The sequence below is a fragment of the Empidonax traillii genome, unplaced genomic scaffold (genome assembly GCF_003031625.1).
Source record: "Empidonax traillii isolate 1590-97213 ecotype Southwest subspecies unplaced genomic scaffold, ASM303162v1 scaffold7:size3022706, whole genome shotgun sequence".
In the NCBI taxonomy this organism is placed as follows: Eukaryota; Metazoa; Chordata; class Aves; order Passeriformes; family Tyrannidae; genus Empidonax; species Empidonax traillii.
Genome location: NW_020955200.1, coordinates 1,841,307 through 1,865,097, shown reverse-complemented (window position 1 = coordinate 1,865,097; position 23,791 = coordinate 1,841,307). Strand labels below are relative to the sequence as shown.

The 23,791-nt window shown below is 38.5% G+C and overlaps 1 protein-coding gene across 3 annotated transcripts in view; it reads left to right on the top strand.

The window, feature by feature from the left end:
• APBA1 (amyloid beta precursor protein binding family A member 1) overlaps window positions 1–23,791 on the top strand; it is an 84,297-nt gene that overhangs the window by 37,323 nt on the left and 23,183 nt on the right. For all 3 annotated transcript variants that reach the window (XM_027881772.1, XM_027881754.1, XM_027881764.1), the window contains 4 exons: window positions 6,991–8,195; window positions 18,598–18,699; window positions 22,056–22,095; window positions 23,635–23,780. In XM_027881772.1, the coding sequence (XP_027737573.1) occupies window positions 7,044–8,195; window positions 18,598–18,699; window positions 22,056–22,095; window positions 23,635–23,780 (1,440 nt within the window). In that variant the 5' untranslated portion in view covers window positions 6,991–7,043. The remainder of the gene's footprint in view (window positions 1–6,990; window positions 8,196–18,597; window positions 18,700–22,055; window positions 22,096–23,634; window positions 23,781–23,791) is intronic.

Here is a 23,791-nt window from a genome sequence, read left to right as displayed (position 1 = left end):
AAAGGGTATTGGGCTTGCTGGGTTAATTTGTTGTGGGGTATTGGGGTTTTTTGGCAGTTTGATCTAGTCCCTATTTGTTTAAATAAATATAAAAACCTAGTTTTCATTACTATAAAAATGTCCCTAGTGTAAAGATAACATAACATAAAGATAACATAAAGATAGTGTAAAGATAACATAACATAAAGATAACATAAAGTAAACATAACATTCAAAATTCATCACTGGAGAGTCAGCATTTTCCCCCGAGAAAGTTCTGCCCTTTTACACAGAGGAGGAAAAATGGTAGATTACAGACAACAATGTGCTTAGATTTAGTATAGATTAATTTTTAATAGTTGTACCTGAAACAGAGAGTGAAGCTAGCCTCAGATTGTAGTATTGATCTTCAATTCTGTCACGCTTTGACATTGCTTGTATGCTATTTCAATCCCTCTTTCTCCTTTGGAAAATTATTTTATTTGTAACCAATTTAAATACCAGAATAACAATTCCAGTGTTCAAATTTTAGATTATCTGGCTGTCTGCTAAGATGCAATACATAATACAGCCAGGAATTAAACCAGCAATAACCTATCAGAAAATCAAAGCAAAGTGAAAGAGACCCCAAAATTTCCTTAGCTTAGCTGTATTAAGACTTTTACTTGATCATTTTGGTGGTGAGAAGAGTCTATTCTATTCCCTCAACCAATTACAATATGGGATTTTCGATTTATTCTTTCAAGTGTCTTTAGTACAATGTCTAATTGTTGTACTTCACTGCAGAAGGAACCTGTGGTTCCTTGTCAAGATTTTTATCTACTGGTTTTGATTCATCATTACTGTTTGGGCTGTATTATCAGTTACCTTTCCTCTGGCAGCAGAGGGATGGCTTTAGGTACTCCATCTATTGTTTCTGTTTCTTGTGCAGGCAGGAGTTCAGTGTTAGGTGGTGGGAAGGATCTGTTCCTTTTCTAATCAGAGCACTCTCTATCTCTACACACCCTAAAGTGTTTATGGGATCTGGCCTGTCTGCACTGAAGATTACTAAACAGTGTTTCTTGCTCAAGTTTATATTTTAGTTTTGAATAAAAAGTGAATTGGAAGGGGAGAAAAGTTAAATATGTTTTGAGAGGTATCTAACACAGGAGAAACAGAGAAGTCTAAGTGGGCTGTTAAATTCTCAGCAATTTCATACCACAGAGGCTTTTTTTTTTTTTAAAAAAAAAAAAAAAAGATTGAAGATGTGTCCCAAAGACATATGTTTGCTAAAAGACTGTGTTGGTTTTTTGAGAGGTAGCTTGTGTTCATATGTCTTATTAACATGTACAAGTGAAACATTGGTGCATTGCTGAAGTCTGGAAAAACAGAGGTGCTTTGTGAAATTCTTCAGAGAGCATGCTAAGAAAACTGGCACTTGATGCCTTTGAAAATCCAGTCAGAGGTCTCTGTGCTTCCAGTGTGATTTGGAGTTATGGGTAAATATGTTCAAAGAATAGCTATTTTTCATGGAAGGCATGGGTAAATATGGCTGAAGTTTTTTAGGGAAGACAGAACTCTTTTTGCTCACACACTCAACTGCCTTACTAAATTTTCTCTTGTGAAAGTTCTGCAAAATAAGAGGAAAGAGTTATGCTTCTTATAAGGGAAATAATTAATGAAAATAAAAAAAGTAGTAAATACCCCTTGCGAGGATACAGGCTGGGGCTGGTGGAGCTAAGTGGCAGTTCTGGGACATGGCCCACACAGCAGAATAAGGGTCAGTGGCAGCAGGGGCAGTGTGGGACAGACACAATCCTGAGAGGCAGGGTAAGGTGAGGACCATCTCCTCTGCTCAGTGCCTGCCAGACCCCACCTGGGTACTGCCTTTGCCTTGGGTACCTGATTCAGGACTGACACTGGGTGAGGTGATGGGAAGCCACTGAGACAGTGTGTCTGGAGCCTCTCTGCAAGGAGAGGCTGCAGGACGAGGACTGGTTCAGCTGGGAGGAGGGATGGCTTCAGGATCACCCAGCAGCAACTTCAGGGGATGGAGGGGATGCAGATCTTCACAGTATTCTCTGATGGGAGGGAGCACTGGAGACAACTGGGACATGCTGAAATGGGAAATTGAAACTAACTGTCAGGAAGCAATGTTTTCCTCACAAGGACAGCCCAGCACTTGAGTTAGGGCCTATACAGACTGTGCCATAGCCAGCCTTGGAGGTTATCAAGCCCCAGCTGGATAAAGCCCCGAGCAATCTGATCTGAGCTCAAAGCTGGTTGTGTTTTGGCCAGGGTTTGGACTGGAGACCTCTTGTGGTACCTTCCTACCTTGAGTTATCATGTTATCCTGTATATGACAGAAAAAAGTCTCTGTGTGTCTGTGCTCTTGGTTCCATGTGGCATACAGCTTTGTTTTGAGACAGTAACATCAAGAGCATGAGTTTTTATTCAAGTCAGGATTAAACTGGGGAAATATGATGTATGATGCTCTTATAAAATGAACTCTTAGTCATATTTGGAATAATAATAGTAATAATAATAATTTAATTTCTGCCTGTGTATACAGGAAGTCAGACAATTATGCATCTGGACTTGGGTAAGAAGTAACAAACCACATTGGAATCTGATCAGTCCCACTTTCATCTTTTCTTACTGTGTATCTTTTCCTGAGTAGCACTGGGCATGCATGTTGTGGTCTTGCTCTAAGATGTTGGTCTGCTCTTAAATTGTGTTTTAAATGCTTCTTTTTTAATTTAAAGTAGTAGAGAAAAATTCTTAAACTTCCAACTTTTTCTTCATGTTGCATAAGAAATATATGGATATATTTATTTTTTTCTTCTTTACAGGCAGGAAGGTAGTTTAACCTTCAGCAAAGAGTTAGTTGTAGTAGTAATCAAACTCTGATTTCTCTATTGTGAAGACAGAGCCATCCATTAAGTCCTGTGTGCAAAAGTGAGAGTGCTTACAGAGCACTTTATCATATATATTTGATTACTGGAGCACAGTTGCTGTTCTGGGTAATTAATATGAAACTATAGTATCATTTCAAATAGGTGCTGTGTCTATATTTCCAAGGTTGGATGACCTCTCTTGCTTATATTCTCTTCTGTCTATGGCATTTTATGTGGGTTATTGATTCTTTTTGCTTGCCGGAAATAAAGTGCTTTTTGAAAGTCTGGTGAGAAAAATCAGGTAGACTTTGTATTTGCTTGAGGGAAATGCTACTGAGAATAAAAAGTGTTGGTTTTAGTAGTCTTCCAGCTACCGTGTATGATAAGAGATTTAGTGCCTCTAACCCTCAAACTTAATAGGTGTTCTTTAAGTTACTATCCTAAAGACTGATTGTTAAACAATAAAATAAATGTTCTTGATTTAGAAGCTTACTTTTCAGTGAAGGTTACAGAGGCATAGGTGGCTTAAGGACATTCATTCAAATCTACAATTTTCTAAGTACACTTATTTTCTAACAATTAAATTTTTTTTTAGATATAAAAATAAATAATAGTTTATTGTTTGCAAAATTAAAAATTTAAGTTTAATTTAATTTACAGGAGGAAAGACAAACAGAAGAGAACCTTTCTTGTAAAAAGTTTTAAGTAAAGCTTAGCGTTTCCCCCTCTTCCCTTCAAAAGACACAACCTTGAAAATTTTAGGATATCAATATTTGAAATTAAACTGAGAGAATTCTTCACACGAGGACAGTTTTACAAGTGGGAATTTGGACTTTCATTTTGCAAAAGAAAAATACTGGGTCTCTTAGATGGTACTTAGCAGTATTTTATATAGTTTGTAATCTCTGTAATTTGTTTCTCATAGCTAGACGTGCCAGTGGTGCTGCCTGTCCATAGAATACATGAAGCTGCAGTCTTGTAGCAGGAATTCTAAATCGAGATGACATATTTTCAGCTATTATCAGAACTTTTATTGTCTTAAGCGTTGTGGCATTTGATACTTGAGTAGTTTGACTTACTTGACTTGAGATATCTTCATGTGGTTGATTTTTTGCCTTCTTTTCTAAAAACGTAACTCAGTTAAAGATATGTAAGGATACATGTGATAAGATTTCAGAAAGTTGATTGTCATCCTATGTTTTATGTGTAACTTCATTTCTTTCAACTGGCACTACCCTTTTTCTGTGGGTGGCCAATGACACTTGGGTGTGAGTCAGGGGCTACTTTGAATGCAACAGGTTTAAGGCAGATTTTTTAAACAGTCCTCTACTTTAGCCTAATTCTGTCTCTGTGCAAAAGAGTGGAAACATTATAACTGACTTGGATGAAAGCAGACAATGTTAAAAAAACTTCCCAATCTGACCATTCACAAGGCTCTCTGACTGTCACTCTCCCACCACCAGAGACTTTCACTGCTGGTGCTGAAGCCCCTTTGCAGCGGGTGGCTCCAGTGACCTGACGGGTCCCCACTTGACTCCCCACACATTCTTTCATAATTAGACCAGGTTTCCTTACTGGTTTGACCTCAGATTTCCCATGGCAGGGGCTCAGATGTCTCATTCCATAAGGCCACTTATTCATGGTGCAGTAACACACACACAGCTTGAGCTGGGGCCTCCAAGGAGGGACCCAAAACAAAGAAACCCTTGGGCTTTTATCCCCTCACAGTCCAAGTGCATGGAAGTCTCACTCTTGCCCCTAAGTCTTTGGCTCCTACTGTGTCTCTCACTGTCCATCCACCTGGATGGTGCTACTGGTGTCGTTTTCTATGCAAAGGCTCAGCAATTCATGATTCTTGCCTGGGGCTTCTGCCACCCAGAGCTCCACCTACATCTCACACTGCAAGTTGCAAACCGAGCTGCCTGCACCAAGTGTATTCCTTAATTGTAATCCTCCTTGGGAAGGACTTTTCAAAGGGCTGTTATGCCTTGGCATCTTCACCTTTTTTTTTGTGGGTTAAAAATGGAAAGCTCTCCATTACTGGGGTTCTTGCACACTTAAATAACATATCATATGCTGCAGGCAGGAGGGTGTTTAGTTTGTTAGTTCTGGTGCACACCTGCATATACACTTGTATTATGTCCATTCTTTCTGACTTATTGAAAGTCTTACCTGGAAAAGATCTTATCTTGTTACTGAAGCCTTTTTACTAACACACCTTCCTTGGCTGGAAAAAGCAAACCGAGGATTTTTATTTATTTTGAAAAAGGATGAGGTTATGTAGAACATCCTTACCTGCTTAGCTAATGTGATTGATTAGCTATTATTTTACAGCTGCGTTTTTTATATGCTAAATTCTCTTCATTGTGATGAGAATGGGAAAGATAAGTCTTGGATATTAAACACAGCACACAAGGTTTGTGAAAGCTGTGTATGAGCAGTTTCTGAAAATGAAAAAATCTATCTGGAATCAGGCTAGTGTGCTTTTTGGGTTTTTTGTGATTTGGTTTTTTGTTTTCAAGGGGGTTTGTGTTTGTTTTATAGTTTTTTGTGTTTTGTTGTTGTTTGGTTTGGTTTGGGTTGGGTTTTGGATTTGCTTTTGGTTGGTTTGTTTCTTTGTTTTGATTCATTGGGCTTTTTTTTAGGACTCCTAAGTTTATAAGGCTAAAACATTAGGTGTAAAAAAGATAAGGAGCGTTCACTGAGATGGAAGTTTTACCCTTTAGATTTCCCATGGAAGTATAGTGCAAGTGGCTCACACCTAGCCTTGCATACCTATCAACTTTTCTAATAGAGGGCAACTGAAATTACTTTTGCTTTCTCATCACAGGAAGTTATTCCCACTAGCTCTTCTGCACAGAGCTCATTTAGTCAGCTAAGTGCCACCTGAGCCTCTCTGCCTCTGTTTACTAGATTTGATTCAAGCTCTATTTCACATTCACATTAATTTTTTTAGTTGGTAATTGACACATGCTTTTATGGATCCTTCAAGTTACAAGTCTTCCAGTAGGTATCTCTTCTTTTAGTACTTACCAACAAGTCACAGGCTAGAGCTGTATTTTACTTACGGATATGTGGTTTGGTTCATGGACTTAAAGCACATGGTGTGTCCTTTTCATGACACTGCATTTTAAAAACATAGGGCAAGGTTCAAAATAGCTGAAGATATTACATAAAAATGGAACTTGAGGAGCTAGATCTGCCTGCTTGCTCTATGAAACTTGTAGAAGCTAATTTGTATTCTTACAGTTCACCTGTTTCTGTGCCTTGTGTATTTATTCTTATTGGCAGATCTCTCTGGTAATTACATAATCTTGGAATTTTTTTTACTCAAAGTCAGCGAAGCTGAGATGCCTTACTAGTCTCAGTGTGGTCACGGTTATGAATATAAGTAAAGTCTTCTCCATGTTTTAGGGAAAAAGCCATTTTAATTGATTATAGATAGATTCCACAAAGATAGCTGTATTGTGTCTAGTTGTCATGTGCTTCTCTCAGGAGAAGAAACAGATACTTCAGATAACCTGAGACTGCACTTTTATTTCTACTGATTTTTTGAAAGGGCATAGGGTGATTAGCTCAGCTATCTTAGCTGATATGCCAAGACACTGAAGAAGTGTTGAATGCGTAGCTGTTGTGTATCTGAGCAATTTCAGGCTCCTGTGATGACAGGACTGAGTCTGTTATTTTACGTTACAACTTCTTTCCTTTGCTCTGAGTTAGTGAGCTCTAGGGAGAGTGCTGGACCAAAGGCGAAATACTTCTGTTGTATCTCTGCCATGGTTGAGCTCCTGGCAAAAGTTAGCTATTCTAATATACACCTGCCAGCATCACTGAATGCCACTGCAGTCCATAGAAGCATCTACAAAGAGTTGCTTGGGAATGATTCTTCCACCATGAGTTTGTCCACAGAAGTGGAAAGTTCAGTCCCTAGGAGTGTTGGTTTTGGTTGCTGCTGTTGGAGGTGTTTGCACGGGAGATTATACTGTTGTGCTGGCTGTTGTCTTACTGCAGAGCTGACCAAGTCAAATGCTTGTCTTATGGGGAAGGAAGGGTACCTCTTGTTGCTTCTGCTTATTGATTCCAGGGTTTTTTTAAGAGTAATGTCAGAGATATTTTTTTTTTTATTTCTTTCCAGCTGTGGTAGACAAAATGTCAGTAGAATAAGTGACCTACCCTCCCGAACTTGCCATGAACCATTTGGTTGGACCACCTGAGGGGGAGATCAGTGAAGAGCCAGCAAATGGAGCAGTGAATGAGTCAGTGGAGGCTGATCTGGAGCACTCGGAGGTGGAAGAGGAGCGGAGGTATGTGACTCGCTACCCAAGGCATACAAACAGCAGCCAAGCAGGCCTGTCTGGGCAGGAGGAGGAAGGGATGTTAGCTCGGTCAGCCAGCACGGAGAGTGGTTTTCACAATCACACGGATACTGCAGAAGGGGATGTGATAGCCACAGTGGAGGACAGCTATGACACCGAGAGGGTGCAGGAGAATGAGGATGAGAGTGCATATGCAGTGCAGTACAGGCCAGAGTCTGAGGAGTACACAGAGAACGCTGAGGCTGAGCATGGCGAGGCCATTCATAACCGAACATTGCCCAATCATTTACACTTCCATTCCATTGAGCACGAGGAAGCTATGAATGCGGCCTACTCAGGTTATGTCTACACGCATCGGCTCTTCCACCGGGGAGAGGATGAGCAGTATGCTGAGGCTTATGCTGACTACGGACTGCAGGAGCATGTATATGAGGAAATAGGAGATACACCAGACCTCGATGTTAGGGAGGGGATCCAACAGTACGAGAGGGAAAGGGAGGAAGCCGACAATTACCGCAAGGAGGCACTTGGTGCCCGCCTTCATCACTATGATGAGCGATCGGATGGAGAGTCTGACAGCCCTGAAAAGGAAGCAGAATTTGCACCCTACCCAAGAATGGATAGCTATGAACAGGAGGAGGATATTGATCAGATTGTAGCAGAGGTGAAGCAGAGCATGAGCTCCCAGAGCTTAGACAAGGCAGCTGAAGACATGCCAGAGTCAGAGCAGAGTTTGGAGCATGGTCAGGCTCTTGTCGGTGGTGGGCATGAAAGTGATGGCCAGCTCACATCTGGTTCTCGAGTTACATCCAGCTCGGGAGAATCTGTACAGAGGTACAGCAAGGAAAAGAGAGATGCAATTTCACTGGCCATCAAGGATATTAAAGAAGCTATCGAGGAAGTGAAGACAAGGACCATCCGTTCTCCTTACACCCCTGATGAGCCTAAGGAGCCTATCTGGGTGATGCGCCAGGACATCAGTCCATCCAGGGATTCTGACGACCAGAGGCCACTAGATGGAGATGTGAGTATACAAAGCTTTTGGCTCTCAGGTTGTGTGTGTCTTATTCCTTTAACTGTGACATGCATGACAGTGAGGAAGGGTGCATGTGTTGTTCTGTGTCTCATTCTTGAAAAGGTATGTAGTGCTTTGTTTTAAATTTGTATTCTAGAGAGTACGAGAAAAATAACCACATGCATTATCTGGTAGCCAAATGTTTCTTTATTAAACACTGCTGACTCCAAGTATACTGAATTTGTTACATGGAGCTCTTGACTTGTATTTTTTGAAACAAGTGCTGTTACATTTTTTACTGCCATAGGGTATTTTAGAATAGCTACCAAACACTTCCTTTTCTATTACCTATCCTTGTGTGTTTTTGTTAATTCTAGGTTTCTACGTTTTATCTTCTGTCACATAATCCCAACAGTTCTGTCAGAAATCTATTAATATTCTGTATGGTGGTATTGTAGATCAGATTTATATTCTAGAAAAGTTGCGTGTCCACTTGCAGGCTCTAGAAATATGTTATGAACCTCAATACATTATCAGTGTAAAATGTATTCACTCTCCAGCAACCTGAGTATCAAAGGCCATTGTTTGGATTTATAGCATCAGCACTTCTGAAATCCTGTACTTTTGGCATGAGGTTTAACTTGGATCAGTATTGTTTCCTAAGTTGTGGTTCCAGCTGTCTGTAGGAAAGTAGGTGCTCCAAGTTTTTTGAATTTTCTGCATTTTTAATAAAATAAACTCATAAACAACTGCTAACTGCATTAAATTTATGCCTAATATGAAAAGAGCTGGTAGGCTAAGTTTACTGACCAAAAATAGTCTATTATATATTCGTAGGCTATTACTTAAAAGGTAAGTAGACTGCAAACATTTGCTCTATCCTCTTTACTGCTGTAGAATGCTTTTGTGAATGTGTGGAATTTTTTTTTGTTGAGAAGAACACAAAAAATAGAACTTTCTCTGTGTTGTTTGGTGTTTTAAACTGAATTATTTTAACATTAAGAATGCATCAGAACTATTCAAAACCTCAGCCATTGCAAAGGGAATTCAAACGGTGAAAAAAGATCACATACCATGTATTTCTATGACAGGCTTCTGATTTGTTTATACACATTCAAAATTGTGAAAACTAGTATTCTACGAATGGAAAGAAATTTCTGGAGCATGGTGTTTTGCTGAAAAAACATGCAAACTGAGACATATAGTTCTAGATTTAAATTTTTTTTGAAATACAGTGATAAGTATGTTTGAATTGTTTTCCTGATTCTTCATAGTTTTATTGAATATTTAAAAACAAACAAACACACACCCCCTCCACCAAACAAAAACCAAAGCAGAACCACCAAATCTACATTGCAAAAGTTATTTCTACAAGTATTGTAAAAATTATGTCTGTTATGCAGTTGATTAGCATTCACATGAAGGCTAAGGAAATCCTCTCAGATTATTCTTTATGGGAAACAATTGTTTTTAACTTCTTAAAAAAATTCCAAAAGCTGTAATTATTTTTCTTCCCATTTTCAAATGGATCTCAGTACTCTTTTGCTATACATTTTGTTTAGCATATTGTCTATGTTTGTAAGTGTTGTCTTTGCTTGGAGGATCAAAGAACTTCATATTGCTTCCTGATTGATTGTAACACCAAGTACCATGATGGTCTCACTGACGTTAGGCTGAGGATCCTGAGAGCACCAAGTCCTTCATGAAGGTGCTTCTGCTGCTCTCCAAAATCCAGCTGCATTTTGCAGAATTTAACTGTTGTAAGGTATGCTGGTGTGACTCAGCCTGGTATGCTGATACAGTGGACAAAACAGATGTTTCTGTTGGTCTCTGCATAGATTAGATGTTGAAGTCCACAGGGGCTCCCATTTTGCACCAAAAGTTAATTTCTTGTTTGATATTTTTCATAGCAAGTCAGATGAGAATCTTACTGAGATTTTCAGGGCTGGCTGCAATCAAAACAGTGATCTATAATGACAGTATAGCTCAGTGAAAAGATAAATGACAGTTTTAGATGTACAAACTATCTGTGTTTTTGGAAGGAGGAAGTGAATTAGGCAAATAGTTTAGAAGTTCTATAGCAGATTGAGGGGAAGACATGTTGTAGAAGGGACTTGGAACTGTGTAGGAATTTTGTTTTTCCCTGAAGATGAGGTATGTATTTGCTTTACTTAAGCTGAGTCCAACTAGTATATGTTAGCCAGTATATGGCAAAGGTGTTTTTCTGTCTGATTCGTAACACTGACCTTGAAGTAAGATTGTTTTTTTCTCTAGGCAGACACTATTTTCTTGCCGCAGAAGTATCAAGGAGCTGCAGATGAATAATGCAAATTGTATGCTTTTATTACCTTCAGTTATTTTGCAGGTCTACTTTGAAAACTGTCCTCATATTTTTTAGCAAAACAATTTTCCTTTTAGAGATAGAACTTACTTGAAGATATTTATAATACTTTTGTATTCTTAATCATAGGATATTGAAACTGATAAGACCTCTTTAGATCCAAATAGCAGTCACTTTTTATTTAGCTAGGAGCTCCCTGCTGGAGACCAGTGAAGCCAGGGAGTCAGAAAAATTTGCGGTTGAGACTCATTAGATACAACCTCTTTTGCCTTTTTTTTTTGCAAGAAAGTGACTATTACTGCCCAGTGCTGAGCATTTGAGCGATACATTCACAGCAGAATGCTTGGTAGAATACCAGTTGGAAGTGTCTAGAGACTATTTTGAGAAGCTAACAACCTAGAAATATCTGGTAACCTGCAGCTGGGTATAGTTTGGGACTGTTAGAAAAGAGATGCAATGACTGTGATGGTAAGAAAGATATAGATCACTGTATCCATTTGCACTTAAGATGTCCTGATTCCAGGTTTATTCACGGGTAACCTACCGGGAATATCAGTCATTCCTATGCATTTCTTCTCACAAGAAATGCTTGGTAGGTACATGAAGAAAAGAATTGCTCACAGATTCCATTGTAATAAACTCTTGTAGTCCTGTGATGTAGGAAACAGGTAGCTGGCTTCTGTGAATAAATAAATAGCGTACAGAGCTACCTGTTTAATATTTAACAATCTAGAGTATTAGCTGTCATGTGCCTTGTGCAGCCTGGTTTAATGATGTGTGCATTCTCTTGAATAAGAGATGGTCTGGACATCTAGTTTGTGGGAAAGGAGTTGTGTATTTGATAAAAGCTGAAAAGTCATCAGTATCTTTTGAATAAAGGCAGTAAGAGCGTTTTTAAATGTTTATCACACATATGAGATGTGTACAATTGACATTTATTTCCCAAATCTGTTTGTCTTTTAAACTTTTTAAACCAAAGCAGACCATCACTTGGATATGGCCTCACAAAAATCTCTTTTTCAAATACAATAGCAGTTAGACCTGCAAGAAGTGTGACAAAAGAAACTGACCTGTGATGGAAAAGAGCATGGAAATGCAGTTAAGTGTGTTTTTTGAGTGTGAAATGTAGATTTTGTTCACACAAAGAATCGTGGAATCATAGAATGGCTTGGGTTGGAAAGGACCTTAAAGATTTTGTTCCAAGCCCCCTCCTATGGGCAGGGACGCCTACCACTAGACCAGGTTGCTCAGAGCCCCAGTCAGTCTGACCTTGAACACTTCCAGAGATAGGGCATCTACAGTTCCTCTGGGCAACATGTTCCAATGCCTCACCACCCTCACAGGAAATAATTTCTTCGTAATACATAATCTAGACCTGCCCTCTTTCAGTTTGAAGCAGTTCCCCCTTGTCTTGTCACTACATGCTCTTGTAGCCCCTCTACAGCTTTTTTTTTAGGCTTCCTTAAGGAAGCCTAAAAGCTACCAAAAAGCTGCAATTAGGTCACCCTGAATCCTTCTCTTTTCCAGGCTAAACAATCCCAATTCTTTTAACCTTTCCACTGCAGTGAATAAAACTTTGTAGCTGGAGCCATGAAAAGTTTCAAGCATGGAGTCTGTGTTATGCATGTGCCCAGAAGTAGTGAAGCAGGAGACCCTTCAGGAAAATATGTTCTTCTAGATGCACAGTTACCTCACTGGAAGGGAAGGCCCATATCTCATTTAAGCAGCTTTTAATCATCATTATTACCTGTCAGATTCTCCATTGGAAACTTGCAGTGAGTGCACCTAGCCACACACAGAAATTGTGGTGTTTAAAGGTCTAAATAGAAGACATGCAATGCATGATCTGGACTTGAGGATGAACACATTTTCAAGTGGAAAAGAGTATAGTTTTGTGTAGTAGATAATTCAAAATGCAATGAGTGGTGTTTAAACTGTACAGCAGGTCTTAAGAAGTGACTTTTAAATGTCGTAGAACTTTGAGAAGAGTGGCTTGCTTAGTTACAGAAGTAGAAGTACAGAGACCTATATAAGAAAAGCACTGAAAGATACAAAACTCAAGTAGAATGTTTTGGTCTGTGATTTAAAGAGAATAGAAGCAGGCTGCCTTCTTCACTTCTGCCATAATCAGGAGGAAACAGTGGCTTGGAGGTTATTTAAGGACTAGACACCATGACCTTTTTCTGAGGTCCATTCAGTTATCTATGGGGCTGTTGATCAGAAAGCCGAGTTTTGCTGACCTGCAGGGCATGATTTGTTCTGCATGCCAAGACTTTGGTTTTGCAATGCCCTGGTCACTGGTGTTCACAGTCTCTGTTCCTCTGCAGACACTGGAGATGGTGTGATATTAGAATAAACCCTAATATAAAGTAAAACCACATACATGGGTGGTTTAGATTTGTGAAGTAGAAATTTAGAGCTAAAAACAAGCCTTCCAGATAGAAGAGAACTGAGCTGCATTGTTTTGCTTCTCTGTTGTTTTTGGTTAAATATGTTTTATTTCAACCTTTGAGTTCTCAATTGCAGGATTTTCTCGTTTCTTACGACTTCAGAAGTGAAGTGTTTTCATGGAGATGAATTTGCTTCACTTTTTCCACAGCAGGAGTAATGTATTATTAAAAAGGCCATAGATAAGTTTTCTAAATAATTAAGCAGGCTTCAGTAATAGATGAACTAAGGGGGGAAAAAAGAGAAAGGAAAGAATTGAAGTAAAGATGAGCTTATTGTGATAGTATATTGTTTGGGTTTTTTTCGGAGCAGGCCTTTTGGAACCGTTGACTGAGCACACAGACTACAGGTCACCTTTCTGTCATCTACGTGAGATCACAGATTTAAGTTTACATGGAAAAAAGTCTCAAAAGCTTAAAACTGAAGGTCTTTAAAAAACCAAACCGATACAAAAAGAGTTAATCATCAGTCACACAGAAGAAAGTTTAAATTCATCAATTAGTCTGCTTGAGGACAAACTCTCCCAGATGAGTTACAGGCTTTTAAATTATGTTGAGCACTGAATACATAACTTCTTGAATATTTTTTTGGTTTTTAGGTTTTTTAATTATTGAAAGATGAAAGTAATTTCAAGGGATTTTTCTGTGCTGTTGAAAACTAGAACCACACTCATTGCAGTTAAAATCTTTTGAAAACACAGGAGAGATCCACACCGATTTTTTTTCAGACGGGCACATAAATCTGCATTGTTACTGGAAGTTCAAGTGGAAATACAGCTAAGGAAGTCCATACTCAAGAGAAGAGAAATATCCAGCACTGAGCCAGCTGCCAGGAGCCCTGTTGTGCTGCCAGTCTTCCATCCAGCATGCCTGGTGCTGGACAGATCTTACCTTCACAGTGTGTATATGTGGCCCGATGGACAACCGGAGTCCATACAGCCTAAGATTTTATTCAAAGAGAAGTTACCAGCTCAAAAAGCTTGACTAGGGTACCACATGGTTACTGCTACTGACTCACGTGGCCAAGAGACTCTTTGAAATAGGCAAAATAAAGGGCTGTCTTGCCCTAACAGGCTCAGTTACATTTATTGTTGGTTATGTTTATAGTTTGCTCCCTTGAACTTTTCTGTGTCAGATCTACACTTCTATGTTTCTTATATGTATTTTTATTTTGTATTTGAGACAGTAATATAGCTGGAACAGATAGGGGTTTTTCTTCAAAGACTTTGACAGAGGTACAGAGTCACTGCTTAGATGAAAGTCTCTAGTTTTGTACCTTCACTGAATTTTGCTGAAGAAAGGGAAGGGATGCCATTCAGAGGGTCCTGGACAGGCCTGAGAAGGGGACTTTGTGAGAACCTCATGATGTTCAGTAAGGCAAATTTCAAGGTCCTACACCTGAGTTGGGGCAATCCCAAACACAAATACAAACTGAGAGAAAAAACTCATTGAGGGCTGCCCTGCGGCAAAAGACTTGAGGACACTGAGGGGTGAAAGATTGAACGTGAGCTGTGTTTGAAGCCTAGAAAGCCAACCATATCCTGGGCTGCACCAAAAGCAGTGCAGATCGAGGGAGATGATTTTCCCTCTCTACTCTGCTCTTGTGAGACCCCACCTGGAGTACCGATTCCAATTCTGGGAGCCCTGACATAAGGAGGATGTGGACCTGCTGGAGTGAGTTCAGAGGGAGGCCATGGAGATGATCAGAGGGCTGGAGCACCTCTTCTATGAAGACAGTCTGAGAGAGTTGGAGTGGGGAAGGGAAGACTCTGGGGAGACCTTATTACAGTTTCTCAGTATGTAAAGGGACTACAAGAGAGCTGGGAGAGGGACGTTTTACAAGGGCATGCAGTGATAGACAAGGGGAATGGCTTCAAATTGTCAGAAAGTAGATTTAGATTAACTATAAGGAAAAAGTTATTTACCATGAAGGTGGTGAGGCACCGGCACAGTTTACCCAGAGCAGCTGTGGATGCTGCATCTCTGGATGTGTTCAGATGTTGGACAGGGCTTTGAGCAAGCTGGTCTAGGGGGAGTAGAACCTAGATGATCCTAAGGTCCCTTCCAAGAGAAAATATTCTGTGACTTCATGATTCTATCTAGATTTCATCCCCTCTCTCCCAGCCTTGTGTGTGATTATATGACCCAAAAGTTATACTCTCTTCAGGTGATCTGCTGCTAAAAGCATGCAAAACAACATTGCTTCTATAAAGCAAGAGCAAGTGGTTGTATTTGGAGATGCTTTGGTGTCAGTTACATGTGTCTTCATAAGCTACATAGTAAACAACTGAATTGACCTGGATAAGCTAGATGTAACCCAATCCTCTCCTTTTACAAGTTCTGTTACTAAATCCCTCTGCACAGTAGCAAGGAAGGTTTCTCAGGTGGAGTGGGTTGCATTTTAGTGGGTTGCGTTGTTAGAGTCAAACAACGCCAAAATTGAGATGGAGAATTTTTGGATGTACCAGATTGAATATCGTAAGAAAAACGTAAGTAAATACTTGAGAGGAAGAATGGGGTAACTAGCACTTTTTTATTGATGCACTTAAGAAAAAAAATTCTAATTCCACTGATGGACTTCTGTACCCAATAACAGTATGCTGCATATGAGCTTACTGTGTTTGTTCTGACATTTTTGTTAGGCTTTGAAAACTTGTTTTGTTCATGACAACAGAGCAGTCACTAAATTTTTATTTTATGCTTTATTTAGAGCAACTATGTAAGTTGTCTATCCACTACGATCTATCAAAATATTTCTTATTGTTGTGACTGCATTCTTTCTTTATACATTATATATGGTACCTCTAAAAATGCATTTTGATGTTGAAGATGAGAGTTTGTTCTTCCAGGTCTTAACTTTTTTGTACAAATGTTTTTGGACATGACAGCTCTCGTGTCATGTCAAGTAGCAAACTTGGTAAGATATTTGATATTTGGGTTTTGTAGTTTGGGGAGTACTGTTTGGTTAGTTGGTTTTAATTTGGGGGGGAGAGCATTGTTTTGAGTTTTTCTGTTTTGGTTGGTTTTGGTTTTCTTTTTTTTTCCCCCAGAAGTATTTGAGCAGACATTGAAACAGAGCCTACAGAAAGCCTGTGATAATTTTGATAGTTGCTTAGTTCTGATACTTTGTAAATGAAAATAGCTGAGTAAAAGTATTTGTACTGCTACTGGAGTAACTGTTAGTACATTTTGAATGGTGCCAAATTTCTTAATGCCAAATGTCTGGTTTAAATTATTAATTGTTATCCTTCAGTGTATAAATATCAGAGCTTTCAGGCCTTCTATAAATATTTTCTGAGTTTGGAAACATCTGGTGCTTAACTTGCTTCTATTTCTGCTGTTTAAAGCTCAATCCTATAATATCTGGGTGTCATTATTGGATTGATGGTATTGTGTGCCTTTTATATTTAATCCTAACATGGAAATACTGCATGACTATTAAGAATATGAGTGTTATGAAGACACTTCTATATGTAAATAGAATTGCTATTTCTGCAGTTGTCGTGCTTTTAACTCTGGTACTTGCACAGCAAGCCAAATGGCCCTGTATTTCTTCCACAGCCCCTGCTTGAATTCTCAAGGTGCAGTGAGTAGTTCTTCAGTCTGATGGCACAAGCACATCCCAGCATTCTGGGGACCATTTCACAGCTGTATCTGGTCAGGGACTGTTTCACAGCTGCATCTCCTTTTGCCTTGCAGTTGTAATTCAAAATACAGGGAGATGCAGGGACTGCTCTTTTACCTAGGAGATATATGTGTAAGGAATTGCATCTTAACTCTTTGGAAGCCTTTCTTAGTTAACTGTAATTTTAATACCTAGTTATTATCGGAGGTGGACATTTTAGAGCAATGAGTGTAAAGAGAAAGAGGAGAAGGGAGTTTTGTTTTCTTGTTTTTTTTCTGTATTTAAGAGAAACTTGGAGGTTTAGTTTTTTGGGGTGTGTGGGTTTTTTTGTTTTGTTTGGGGGTGTTGTTAGTTTGTTTTTATTTTGGAGGGGTTTTTTTTGTTGTTGTTTTGGTTTGGTTCTTTAAATTTTGTACACTGTTTTATAGAATGCAATGTTTCAGCTGGAGTGGATGCAGAGCACAAGGGCACTCCTAAACTGGAGCTGCTGCCAGCTCAGAACACTAGAAATGTAGTCCTCTTCTGCTATGACTCATTGGCTTAGAGAAAAGCCGTGCCATGTAATTGCTTATGAAAAGGGAAGAATAGCAGCTGACTCTTTTGCCATCAGTGATGAACTGCTGAGCTGGCAAAGCTAGAGCCACGACTCCTTCAGTCAAAGGAGAGTGTAAATGCCAGGGCTGTTGGGCATAGCTAAATGCTAAATTTCCTTTGAGGATTCACATTTTAACTTACACAGACATGTTTTGCAGGTATGTCCTTAAAATCTGCCTCTAAAAATGCCTGCTGGGTTAAAGCTTTGTACTCTTTCATTTTGGTCACCTTCATTAATTCCATGTTCTGGGTTCTTATGTCATACCCCCATACCAGGGCCCCCTGCTATGTACTTCAGATACTTTGCTACAACTTTTTAGTGTCACCAGCATTCATTAGGAATTGTCTATGATTAGAATATCCTTTTCGAAAGCATTCTTCCTCTTTATCAAGATACTTGCTGGTGAATCACATGGTCAGTTGCTCCACTCGATTGTTTGCAGTGAAAAGAGAAAAATGAGGAAATTTGATCTAAAGAGCATGTATATTACTGAGATCATAGCATGAACTGTGGAATATTTTCCATGTTTGCATTGTATGTAGAATTAGGAATCACAGTCCTTGATTGCAGTGGCATTGAATAGTCATTGAATATGTTCACAAGTCCCTGAATACATCAGTGTTACTCTGCAGAGTTTATAAAAGTTGTTTTTTAAGATGATGGAGTAACATTTATGGACATCCACTGCAGCCTCCCTTTGCTCAGTTTAGATTAGTTTAGCACCTCAGGTGATTACACCTGGGCATTTCTGCTTGTGGGAAATTGCAGTCTTTTCTTCACTTTCTTGAGTTTGACACTTAAGTAATCTCTAGCTGAATCCCTGTGTTCTGCTTAGAGTCAATTCACTTGTTCCCCACCAGAGCTTACTGCTAAGTGGCTTCACCTTTTTTCTTTCTTGGAGTGTCAGAGCTTAGGACATTGGCCTGCATTGCCTGCAGCCTTCAGTAAGCTCACAGTCATTTGTCTGCAGGCCACAGTCATGTACTCCTGCAGCTGAAAGTCCTGTAACTGCAGCTTAGTTGAATGGTGACAGGAAGAGTAAATAGTTATCCGAATACCAGATGGTCTTCCATTCACCTGGCAAAAAACTTGACTCACTTTTTGGCTGGGTGTTGCCTACCACCGGGTACAGCTTTCAGATTTCACAACTGCTTAATTTCATACATTATTGACAAATAAACACAAGTGTCTTTTAACTGTTCAAAATAAGTTCACTGAGATATTGAAATGTGATCATTATCATGAAAAGCAAGCGTTACAACATTTTAAATGTTTGTCTTGTGGTTTTTTTTTTTTTCCTCATCTCTACTTTTATTAGAGATTGTCAAGTTAGAGGAAAATATGAAAGAAGAATTTCTACATTGGACACTCATAATATTATTTGATTTTCTTGCCATGTCTAGTCTCCATCTCCAGATTCCTCTTCACCTCGGGGTGCTGAATCGTCAAGTAGGCAACATCACCAGGATGTCTGCAGTACAGCAGAGGCCTCCACTAATAAAGAGGTAGAGTGAAATTTTTTAAAAGCCACAGTCTTGTTCATCCTGCTTATGCTTATGCATGCTTTGTATTTTCCTTGCCCCCATGTACCTGCACAATCCCTTTTCTTCTTCCAAAATTGTAATGAACTTGAAAAGCTGATTTCCCTTATGGTTTTCCATTATGCGCCTTTCACTTATGCTTGCCTGGCTGTCTGACTGAATTTCTAATATACTTAAGACTCTTAATCATGGCATTTCTGACTCTGTGTTCAGCTGCCACTAAATTTATTTAACAGGCTGGGAGGTACTGATTTACCCAACAGCCAGCATCTCCTCTGTAGTAGAGGCAAAACAAAGAAGCTCTTTCCTTTTTTCCATGCAGATTATTTTCCCACTAAGAAAATATTTCTCAGCCAGATGAAAAAGTCCTTGAATTAAATAAATTGGGTAGTAAATTTTCCTGCATAATATTTTGTCATTGTAGAAACTGTCCTGCCATAGTCAGAATTCAGTTCCTGACTCCAGGCTCCTCATAATAAAGCTGCATAGTTGGTTTCTTTTTTTTTTTCCCCTCACCTAGCAGTGCTTTAGTAATTTAGTAATTAGTAAAAAAGAAACCCTGCAGTAATTCCACCAATACAAAATGAAAAGTGTGAGTAGAACCTCTTGCTATGTGAAAAATAAAATGATTTGACATAAGAAGTATTTGAGTTAGTATAGAATGACAGGCTCTGTAAACAGAAGAATCTGCAAATGTTTGATTTATTTACTCGTTTATTAAACTTGTAAACACTGTAGAAATTGCAGAATAACAAATACTGTATTGCTACTGATAGCAATGCATGAGTTGCCTTTCTATATTAAAAACCTGATCCACTACAAGAGGAAATACTGATTACAGTTGAAACACTAATTATAATTAATTCTTTCAATTTTTCTTTTGTAATTGTCAAGGGATAAGGAAGCTTGCAACATGTATGTAGTTGTGCCAGTCTGTACTTGTATTTAGCAGATAACGCAAAGTTTCAAAAGACTGGAGAAATCCATAATTTTTCATGTACCAGAGTTTTCATCAGTAGATCATACCATTAATTTTTTATCCGCTGTACTGTTATCTTATTAAAGCCTTCAGCTTTCTTCATATATATTCTATACTTGAGCGATTTTTAGATATTGGTGAATGTACCCAAAGGAAGAAAACAAACAAGACACTACTCATTTCAGTTTTAGGATGCAGTTACACATGGTGACAGAGGTGGTAAACCGAGTTTAACAGCAGGATGTGTCAGCTATTAGTTTCCCTCAGATGGAGAATAATTCCTGCCTTAGTATTCTCATGCAAGAATAAAGTGCTAAAACAGCCTCATAATTTTTGGGATTGACTTCTAGGGCTTAGGAAAACGTTTTCTTAAATATAAATTTTATAATACTAGATGGCAATGACATTAGCAAGAGTAATGAAATATTAATTACCTTGATATTTAATTATTCATGGTTATGTAAAATTAAAAGGTGTAGGTTTCCACCTATTTGTAACTTTACCTGTTACTATACTGTTCCTGTAGTCTTAGTAGAATGTCTTTCAACCTGGGTTATGAACAAGAAAAATCAAATTCATGTGTGAGTTTTTGCAATAAAGACATATATGTTGATGGTTTACACCACTCTATCCTAAAAATAAGTTGCTAGTTGGTTTGCTGAATCGTTGCTAAATCTGTATGACATACGTTGTCCGCTCTGTTTAAAAAAAGTAAAGATCAGTTATATGCATGAGCTGCCTCTGGCGTGTAGGGGATTTGTTCTCTAAGCCTGTCAGAGCCCAGTGTTTGAATCTCCTCTTTAGCACTGCACCAGCAACTATTACAAACAACTGTTGGAGCCTACGAATAGGTGGTTTGGTAGGAACATTCGTCTGAGGAGATGAAAGAGCCACAGATCTGAAAAGGCATGTCAGTGTCTTCACACCAGCTTAAATGCCATGGCAGTGGATTGGTTATTGACATATTTAGCTAGTAGACTATCCGATGGATAGGTATCTTGGATTTGCAGCTCAGCCAGGGAGTGAAGAACTCAAAGGCTGTACAGGCTCTGCTGTCTGGGCCTCAGCCTTTTGGTTTTGTTTTGAAATTTTCCTTTTATAGCAAGACAAGCATCATTGATTGAAAAATATTACTTGTTGCATCCTTTTCCATTTCTTACAAAGGAAAAGGCTCCTGGGGGTTAGTCAATTGACCTGTCACATAACTGTTACCTTACTGTAACATGTTTTCTCCACTAACACCAAGAACCTGGTAAGTTGCCTGTCATAAAGAAAAATAATTTGGCATATATTTCTGTGTGTATCATCTGGAAGTATACTGAAAATTGTTGAAGATATTATGCATTATTCTGATCATAGATGTGGATTTACTGCTAGTACAGTCAGTTGTAGCTTCAGTAAAGTTTTGTTATCCTTGAACTATCCAGAAGTCTCATCAGCGTATGACAGCAGCAGGTATTGCAGTATACCCATTACCATCTATATATTGCCACACAAAATTTTATTTGATAAATTTTCATGTGTAGTTTATGTTATTGTTTATAACATAATATGTTATATGTAATATGGCTTACTGACTGAAAATTGTGGCCTTCAGATGTTTGAAGCATTAGTCATGGAGTCTTTCATAAAACATACCAGTTGGAAGTAAGGTCTTCCTTTAGTCTGTATATTTAAATATGGAAGTCAGGATTCCTTTTATTTTTTTACTCTTTATGTAATTGGAGGTGCCAGATGTGTTTTTGTGCTTCATACGGTGTAAGCATAGTTGGTGGTGAGGCCATGGTAAATTCAGTTGCCCCATGGAATACAGGTTGCTACATAACGTGGTAAAATTTAGAAAGCCTTTTGTAAGCTGTGTTAATGAGGTATATGTCTAAGAACAGTCCTAATGAATAACAGCATTTTGTTAATGATGGTTTCAGTAATGAATAATAACAGTATAGTGCAATTTTTATATTGTTGCATATATTTATTTGTTGGAAGATCCAGTGTCTTTGAGATATTGTATACTTTCTTGCATATTTCTTATTAAAAATATAGCGCCTATTGGTAGACAAATTGATGCACTAGTGAACACCAACAAGAACTGAAGTCTGGGCCTATCATGTTGCCTGGTGGATAGACAGAAATGAAATACATTGAATTTAACTCTAGTAGGTGCTTTGATTTTGAAAATAATAATAAGTATTAATAATTGGTGATCTTCCTTTGCTAATAACTGTGACAGATTTTTTTTTTTTATTGGTTGGTTGGGGTTTTTTTCTTGGCATGAAAAAATTTTTAATACATATCTGTGCATGGTATGTTCAGTTTAAAATCTCTTTTGTCTCAATTACAGTCCAGAAAAAGTTTGGCTTCATTTCCAACGTATGTTGAAGGTAAGATAATTCTACAATTTCTAAATTTTTTTTGTATAAAAAACTCACCGATGTATAAAACTTTATTTTTATTTGCTGAATAGAAAAGCTGCTAGGGTTGGGTATACTGATTTAGATTAAATTATTCCCAATCTGGAACGTGATTCTAAGATAAATCCTACTGTAGTCTTTCAGAAGTTCATAAACATGGAACTTTAATTTTTTTAATATTTCGTTCATAGTTTCTGTGTCTGTTCTGCTGGGGTTTTTTCTCGGTATCACTTAAAACACTACCTTTTTATGGTATTTACACAACACGTAGGAATTTCTGTGGACAAGGAAAATAGGCTAAGACTGTGATGCTCTGTCCAGTGTTGATTTTAACTGGCAGGCTTAATCCAATGTCAGTTGGATTAATTAGCAGAATTGGATTAATTGGCAGGCCTGCCAAGGAAATCTGCTCTGCTTTAGAGCTACTTGTCCTCTAATTAAATAATGCTTCCTGTCTTGGAGTTAACGTTGCACTAGCACTGAATTTATTCAGAACAATGTGTAAAAGCAAGTTACCTCCTACATGAACTGCTGTTACCTTTTGTGTGAGTGCATCCTGTGTATACTGTAGGAAGAATGCATGTTGTAACACCCAGTTATTTTGTTGTGAGAGCATGACAGAAGCACAAAATAGAAGTTTCTTTCCTTTTTTCTGCCAGTGGTTGTTCCGTATGCTTGATGAAATGTCAGAAATACAGTTGATGTGATACTTTATTTGGACTGCCTTGTAACTCCTATTGCTTTGCAATGTGCTGTGCTTAATTGATTGTTTTCTTTAGACTGCAAACTGATCATTGGTTTAGTCTTCAGTGTATAAGCTGCATGTTTTGGAGGCTCTGGCCAGATTGTCAGTTAGTATGTAGCTGAGCCCTGGAATTTTGCAGCAATGAAACATCTCTCTTAGAATTTAAATTCATCTCCTATTGGTAGTCCTTGTTACCAAAGGCTATTTAAAATAATCCTCTTCTCCTAAAAAAATAATAAAAAAAGTAAACTAAAATTTTCTTGAATCTTGGTCCAGTGCAAAATTGCTTAAAAAATTCCTTAATCAAATGTTCCAACAGTTTATGAAAAAGCTTTCCAGGGTGGGAAGAAGGTGTTAGAGCATTTGTTCTAATTTGTCATTATTCTACTCTGATTTGATTGGTACTAAAATAAATTAATTTTTCCAAGTCAAGTTTGTTTTACCCATGGCGATTATTAGTGGGTATTTCTCCCTGTCCTTGTCTTGCCTCATGAGCCTTTTGTTATATTTTCTCTCCCCTGCCCATCTGAGGAGGGGAGTGATTGAGCTGCTTTGGTGAGCAGGGTCAGCCCACCTCAGATGTTGAGAGCATTTGCTTGCTGTTTTGTGCTATACTTTGAAAGTACGGGTTGCCATATCATCATGCTAAACTGAAGTATTTCAGAGGATTTGCAGCCATCAGGTGCTGGCTCAAGTTGTCAAAGCACTGCTGTTTTGCTGTGGTTCAGCATGATTGTCTTCAGTGATTCTGTCCTGTGTTACAGTTCCTGGACCTTGTGATCCTGAAGACTTAATCGATGGAATCATTTTTGCTGCCAATTACCTTGGTTCAACTCAACTGCTTTCTGATAAAACTCCTTCCAAGAATGTGAGAATGATGCAAGCTCAGGAAGCTGTCAGCAGAATCAAGGTGAGGAATGA